Source organism: Berghia stephanieae, chromosome 12 (assembly GCF_034508935.2).
Source record: "Berghia stephanieae isolate SIO BIC M18660-M18661 chromosome 12, UCSD_Bste_1.3, whole genome shotgun sequence".
NCBI classification, from domain to species: Eukaryota; Metazoa; Mollusca; class Gastropoda; order Nudibranchia; family Aeolidiidae; genus Berghia; species Berghia stephanieae.
In genome coordinates this window covers 33,129,213-33,137,355 of record NC_088371.1, presented here as the reverse complement: position 1 = coordinate 33,137,355, position 8,143 = coordinate 33,129,213, and the positions used below count along the sequence as shown (strand labels likewise).

Here is an 8,143-nt window from a genome sequence, read left to right as displayed (position 1 = left end):
CTCCTGATGAAGGGATGTTTGGCGCACTATAAATCTATACCATTATTATTATTATTATTATTTCGTGGGCGACACATAAGGTTGGGTGCTTGTCTTGTTAAAAAATACATTGAGCTTTTATATAGCGCAATATCCACTAAACGTGCTCAAAGCGCTTTACAAGGGGTCCCTGGTCAACAGCAACATTTAACATTTAGGACGGGACATGACGCCTGTTCGGCGATATATTATAATTTTTTTTCCGGACAGAGACAACGCTATTTGACGGCCAGGTACTCATTTTACACCCCGAGTACAGTGAAATAGAATGTGAGTAAATAGCCTTCTCCAAGGACTCAACTATGCGCCGAGCGAGGCAAGGCTCGAACCCAGGACCACTTTCCGATTCGAAAGCGAGTGTCATACCACAAGACCACATAGCCGCACAGTGTCATACCACAAGACCACATAGCCGCACAGTGTCATACCACAAGACCACATAGCCGCACAGTGTCATACCACAAGACCACATAGCCGCACAGTGTCATACCACAAGACCACATAGCCGCACAGTGTCATACCACAAGACCACATAGCCGCACAGTGTCATACCACAAGACCACATAGCCGCACAGTGTCATACCACAAGACCACATAGCCGCACAGTGTCATACCACAAGACCACATAGCCGCACAGTGTCATACCACAAGACCACATAGCCGCACAGTGTCATACCACAAGACCACATAGCCGCACAGTGTCATACCACAAGACCACATAGCCGCACAGTGTCATACCACAAGACCACATAGCCGCACAGTGTCATACCACAAGACCACATAGCCGCACAGTGTCATACCACAAGACCACATAGCCGCACAGTGTCATACCACAAGACCACATAGCCGCACAGAGCATATTGTAATAATAATATATCTTTATTGTCCCCCAAAAAGTGGCAATTTGTCATTTGGTTACACATTTATAACAATACAATATTGACATAGACACACTCACACAAGATGCACACTAGTAACATAGTAGTTATCGTAAAAACAAACAAAAAAATTTAAAAAACCCGGCATCAACAACACCATCATCATCATCATCATTGTGATGATGGGCCTAAAATAATTCATTCCCCCACTCCATATTATTATCATCATTATCATCCTTCTTAAAACCAGGTTAATCTCAAAAATGATGGACGAAAGCGTCCATCTGGACACTCTGGATTTGCCCATTGCATAACGTTTCGGATTTGGACCTGGTTTCGTTGCATAGTTTGCTGTGGCTGCTACAGGTGAAACTACTATCACAGTTTGACTGTGTATGAATGTATGTAATATGTGGGGACAACAACATTGAAACTTTAAAGTTTCGGGATAAGCCCTTGCTTTTTCATGGATGCTTTCAACACATGATATTATACGTTTTACAGAAACTACCAACATACTGAATTGTGTCAATTTCAATGGTGCATTCATTCTGTTTTGGATTTTAGTATCTACCCCCGTTTCTGTTTTCGTTATGATGTGCAAATATTTTTCGTCGATGGACAGACATATTGATGGAATGGTAGTAGATAGATAGTTTCCTTCTATTACTTACTACGTTTCGGTCGGGGGTTGTGACCTGGTCATACTGAATACTGTGCTAATATTCAAACTTGATACTTAATGACAAAACTGCATTTTTCGATTGTTGGAGATTTCTTCGTCGACGGGCCTTACAACGTAATCAAAAACAAAAGAACATAAAAAAGAGAGGAAAAGAGCAAGAAACAAAAGCATCAACAACAACAATCTCAACATCAACAGCAACAACAACAACAACAACAACAACAACAGCAGCAGCAGCAGGAAAATAATGTCATCAATACAGCGATATCGCTTTGACTTTTTCCGACGTTTGTCATATCACAACGACCTCAAAGTCTCGTAAGCACCGGTGTTGAACAACCTCAACCCAATACACAAGCAAAGAAAAAAGAAGAAGAAGAATCAATTGACATAAAATTTAGAAGATAAAAAAACAATCTATTTAATCCAACTAATTGTTTCGTATTTCGTTCTAAGACCGCCGTGGCAAGGTGGTAGTTTTAACAAGACAGAGGTGAAGACCGGAGCTTTGGTTCGAGATTATATCGGGGTCACAGGTCACTGTTATAAACGCCATCATGTCAGGACAACGTATGAGGTTCTTCCGCCGCGCCCACTCCGGCCCCTCCTCCTGCGTGGTTGCCATGACGACGGCTGTGGTCGTTATGGCCATTGTTTGGGTCAACCAGGTACGTAATGCTCGAAGAGTTGGTTGTAATTAATGACCTCTGTAGTGAAGTATGTCGTAAGAATGTCCTTTATTTATGTGTGTGTATGTGTGTGTGTATGTGTGTGTGTGTGTTTGAAGGAGAGAGAGAGAGTGGGAGGGAGAGTATGTGAGTGTGTGTGTTTTTATGTGTGTGTTTGTTTGAGAGTGTTTGTGTGTGTTTATGTGTGTGTCTATGTGTGTGGTTATGTGTGTGTTTATGTGCGTGTGTGTGTGTGAGAGAGAGAGGAAGAGTGTATGAGTGTGTGTGTGTGTTTGTGTGTGTTGTGTGAGAGAGAGTATGTTTGTGTATTTATGTGTATGTGAGAAAGAGTGTGTGAGTTTATGTGTGTGTTTGAGAGAGTGTGTATGTAAGTGTGTGTGTTTATGTGTGTGTGTGTTTGAGAGAGAATGTGTTTCTTTATTTCTGTGTTTATGTATGTGTTTGAGAGAGTGTGTATTGCGTGAGAGAGAGTATGTGTGAGTGTGTGTGTGTTTATGTGTGTTTGTGTTTGAGAGAGTGTGTTTGTGTGTTTATGTGTGTGAGAAAGAGAGTGTGTGTTTATGTGTGTGTTTGAGAGAGTGTGTATGTGAGTGTGTGTGTTTATGTGTTTGAGAGAGAGAGATTGTGTGTATTTTTTTTCTGTGTGTTTATGTGTGTGTGTTTATTATGTGTTTGAGAGATTGTGTATATGTGTGATTATGTGTGTGTGGTTGAGAGAGTGTGTGTGTGTGTGTATTTGTATGGCTATGTGGTCTAGTCGTTTGACACTCACTCGCTTTCGGATTGACAGGTCCTGGGTTCTGAACTGTGAGCGGCGCTTAGTTGTGTCCTTGGAAAAGGCTATGTACCTACCTCCTCTCACCGTGTAAAGTGATTCCCTTGCTGTTAAGAACATTGCCTCTGTCGAAACAAATTGTAATAATATTGCCTAACAGGCGTCAGGTCTCGTCCTACTTGTTGGTTATGAACCAAGAGGTTCAAGCTATATAAAAGCTCACATTTTTTATGAGTTTTTTTTTTTTGTTTTGTTTTATTTTTGTTTGTGTGTGCGTCGGTGTGTGTGTTTTCTCTTTTTTTTAATTCTAAACGTCATTTCAACGTATACAGCATCCTCGAAAAAAAAAAAACACAACAAAAAACAACAACAACAAACTAAAAACAAACAAACCACAACCCCCCCCCCCCCCAACCACCAACCCAACTAATCAAAATATCCAAAAATCAAATTTTGCTTCAAAATTTGGTACAAATTATACAGAAGGGAAAAACTATCAATATTACTATTGGTTAATCCCAATTTTAATTGGAGAGTCCCAAAGACACATTATATTTTATTCCTCCAATCCCTGCTTCAGGCACTTTCGTTTTTTTTTTCTCCTTGGGCAAGATTATTAACCCCTTAAATGCTCACTGTGACAACATAGGTGATTCCTGTTGACATCATTCATCTTGTTTGATGAATTATCTATATTCCTTCGTGGAATGCCTAGGCGACGGGATCTCACTGTGACAACATGGGTGATTCCTGTTGACATCAGACATCTTGTTTGATGAATTATCTATATTCCTTCGTGGAATGCCTAGGCGACGGGACCTCACTGTGACAACATGGGTGATTCATGTTGACATCAGACATCTTGTTTGATCATCATCATTGCCTTTTTCACCCTGGGTCAGGGTATAGGCCACAGACAAACAGTTTCCATCCTTCTCTATCCTGAGCCAACTTTTTTATCTCATTCCAGGTCTTACCACTTCTCTGTATATCAGCTTCTTTAATTCTTCTCCATGTTCCTCGTGGCCTTCCCCTTGATCTTCTGCCCTGAGGGTTCCAGTCCAATACTTTCTTTGTTATAGTTGAGTCATTCTTTCTAAGCGTGTGTCCAATCCACCTCCATCGTCTTCTTCCTATATCCTCTCCCACTGGTTTCTGCTGTGTTCTTTTCTATACTTCTTCATTTTTTATTCTATCCATCCATTTTATTCTGAGTAGCTTACGCATGCACCTGTTTACGAAAATCTGTACCCTCCTTATACATGCCTGTGATGCGTTCCAAGTTTCACATCCATACAGTAGGACAGACTTCACGTTTGAGTTGAAAAGTCTTAGCTTTAGTTGAAGGGAGATATCTTTAGTTCTCCAAACTCTGTTCAAAGATGCGAATGCAGCCTGTGCCTTTCCTATTCGTGCTTTCACCTCTGCTTCCGTGCCTCCATCCTTGTCAATTATACTTCCGAGATAGCAGAAAGTGTCTATATCTTCGAGTTCCTGATCTTTTACTTTGATCTGCTCCCTTTGACGCGTACCTATCCTCAAGACCTTTGACTTTGCAGGGTGAATTCTTAGACCAATTGATTCCGAGAGGCTGTTTATAATTGTGGTTTTTGCTTGCATCTGGTCCTGGGTGTGGGACAAAAGAGCCAGATCATCTGCAAAATCCAGATCATCCAACTGTGTCCAGGGGGTCCACTGTATCCCATTTCTTCTCCCTTTGGAGGTTTCCTTCATTAGCCAATCAATGGCAAGGATGAACAGGAATGGAGAGAGCAAGCATCCCTGCTTGACACCAGTCTTAATTTCAAAGCTGTCAGTAAGCTGATCTTCATGTACAACCCTGCAACTTGATCCTTCATACATTAAATGGAGAAGAAATGGGATACAGTGGACCCCCTGGACACAGTTGGATGATCTGGATTTTGCAGATGATCTGGCTCTTTTGTCCCACACCCAGGACCAGATGCAAGCAAAAACCACAATTATAAACAGCCCCTCGGAATCAATTTTCCTTAATGAGGTTTACTATCTTTTCAGGGAGTCCATAATGTGCCAGAATTTTCCACAATGTTGCTCTGTCAATACTGTCAAAAGCCTTCTCGTAATCCAGAAAGTTGACAATAAGAGGAGAGTTCCATTCTATAGACTGTTCCACTATGACTCGCAGAGAGGCAATCTGGTCGGTGGTTGAACGGTTTTTCCGAAAACCTGCCTGTTCGTCCCGCAGTTTAGCATCTGTTGCATTCTTAATTCTCTCTAAAATAATACGGTTGAAAACCTTTCCTGGGATGGGAAGAGTGATGCCTCGATAATTATTACAAATACTGAGGTCCCCTTTCTTTGGAAGCTTGATAAGATGTCCTTCCTTCCAATCCTTTGGGAATATCCCGTCATTCCAGATTCTCTCAAATAGTGGGTGCAGGGCCTCAGCATTTCTTTCCGCATCAACTTTTAGAGCCTCCGGTGGAATCTGGTCTGGTCCAGCAGCTTTCCCCCTTTTCATCTTGTTAACGGCACCCACAATCTCTGCTATCGATGGTGAATCACAGCTAATTGGTAGCTCATTCCTTGCAGGCAAAATTTCTGGCTGGTTGTCTGGTGGTGGTCTGTTCAGAAGGCAGTTGAAATGTTCCCTCCATCGTTCAGATTGAGCCTCTTTTCCAAAAATAGTTTTCCCATCTTTGTCTTTGACTGGTACCTCTGGTTTCCCATATTTTCCAGCAAGTGTCTTGGTAGTTTGATAAAGGATCCTCATGTGTCCTCCAGTCGCTGCTGCTTCTGCTTTCTCTGCAAGTCTGTTCATGAATGCTTCCTTGTCTTTCTTCACAGATCTTTTGACTTCCTTAGCTATGGCTCGATACTGCTCTTGTGCATCCAGTCTTGAAGCCCTTGTTCGGCTTGCATTCACTTGTTCCTTCTTTGTTCTCCTCTTTTCAATAAGGTCCAAGGTGGTTGGACTTATCCATTCTTTTTGTTCCAATTTCTTTACCCCCAATACCTCGTGGCAAGTTGTTATGTAGACTTCCTTGATCTTTGCCCAATGTGACTCTACATCTATGTCCTCCTCGAGCTCAGTAAGAGGTTGGAATCTATTACTCAATTGTTGTTTGAATTCCTCATTCTTTTCCCCATCAAGTGCATTCACCTCGAATTTTCTTCTTGTATGTGATCTGGCCCCGTGTTTTCTGAGTCGAAGCTTAAGCTTTGCCAATAGCAGGTGGTGGTCTGATCCAACATCTGCCCCTCTCCGTACTGTCACATCTTCCAATGAACGTCTGAATCTACGAGAGATACAAAAATGATCAATCTGATTCTCTGTCACACCATCTGGTGAGACCCAAGTTGCTTTGTGGATCCTCTTATGGGGGAACACTGATCCTCCAATCACCAAACTGTTGAATGCACAGAAATTTGCAAATCTCTCACCATTATCATTCATTTCTCCCATGCCATGACGTCCCATGATACCTTCATAGCCTACGTTATCCTGTCCCACTTTTGCATTAGCATCCCCCATCAATATGTTGATGTCTTTCCTTGGCAACTTGTCAATGACTTATTGTAGCAGACCATGAAATGTATCTTTGTCCTCATCTGTTGCATCATTTGTTGGGGCATAGATCTGTACAATGCTCATGCTGATCTTCTTACTCCGTGTTGTAAAGGACGCCATGGTGATCCTTTCTCCGCATTGTTCCCATCCTCTCAGTGACTTCTGGGCAAACTTGCTTAGAATTATTCCTACTCCCTGTGTATGAATCCCGTCCCCTCTCCCTGAATATAAAATCTTCTCCCCAGACTTGAGGTGTTTCTGTCCGGATTGTATCCAGTGGGTTTCGCTTACTCCAAGTATATGCAGCCTGTATCTTCTCATCTCAGTCACAACTTGAGAGCTTTTTCCTGCTTCATACATGGTGCGAACGTTCCAAGACGCAATTCGAAGCTGCTTGTTTGGCGAAGACGTCATCGGGTCAGCAGAGTCCTTTCGGCTTTGTCTGTTGTCCTTCATAAATTCTGTAATTCCAGAAACTCTTCGGTCGCCCAAGCTAAAAAAAGGATTTGGTTTGTCTGTCTGTGTTTCTGTAACGGTTTGAGTTTAACGGAAAGGGGTGTTAACCCTTTGCCAACCCCCAACCTGGAGGATCAGGTGACTCAAAGATGGGGGAATCACACACCATTAGTCGCCTTTTACGACACGCTGGCTTGGCGTTGGGCTATTCTTGACCCTCTCAGTTGAGGGACCCCGGACACCACACGGGGTATCTTGTTTGATGAATTATCTATATTCTTTCGTGGAATGCCTAGGCGAGGATATCTTATGATGTCGTGGCGGAAAGGCATAATTTTAAAGTATGTTTTCCTCCCATAAATAGTAAGGCGTAATGATATCAAGTTTACAATAATAATTTGTGAGGTCAGATAATCAACTGTTGAATTTCCCTAACATTAGATTTTTTTTAAAAAGTTGTATCATTAAAAAGTTTTTGAAAATGTCTTGTATTCGACGTGCACGTATTTGCAGGTCTGATAACCCAATTCATTTTGGGTCCATTGTTGTAAAGGGAATCTCAAAAAAACAACAACAACTGAGCTTTTATATAGAGCAATAGCCACTAAACGTGCTCAAAACGCTTTACAAGGGGTCCCTGGTCAACAGCAACGTTTAACATTAATTTAGGACCGGACATGACGCCTGTTAGGCGGTATTACAATTTTTTTCCCGACAGAGACAAGGCTGTGAACGGCCATGAAATCATTTTACACAAGAGTTCGGTGAGCGAAAATGAGTAAAGAGCCTTTTCCAAGGACTCAACTATGCACCGAGCTAGGCTTGAACCCAGGACCTTCCGATCCAAAAGCGCGTGTCATACCACAGGATCACATAGCCGCACCATGCGCCAGTCAGAGCGGAGCGGGTCTCGAACCCAGGACATTTTGGAAATGGCTCTTTACTCACACTCTCTCACCGTACTCACGTGTTCCTGTTTGTCAACAGCATTGACTCAGTCGACAAAATAAAAAATGCAATATCGCCTAACAGGCGTCATGTCTCGTTCTACATGTAACGTGTTGCTAT

At 42.2% G+C, this 8,143-nt stretch overlaps 1 protein-coding gene across 1 annotated transcript in view; it reads left to right on the top strand.

Annotated features, from left to right (window-relative positions):
* Positions 1-1,172: 1,172 nt before the first annotated feature.
* The window catches only part of LOC144957637 (uncharacterized), a 37,622-nt gene continuing 30,651 nt past the window's right edge, over positions 1,173-8,143 (top strand). The window contains exon 1 of the mRNA XM_078888982.1: positions 1,173-2,270. Coding sequence (XP_078745108.1) covers positions 2,160-2,270 — 111 coding nt within the window. The 5' untranslated portion in view covers positions 1,173-2,159. The remainder of the gene's footprint in view (positions 2,271-8,143) is intronic.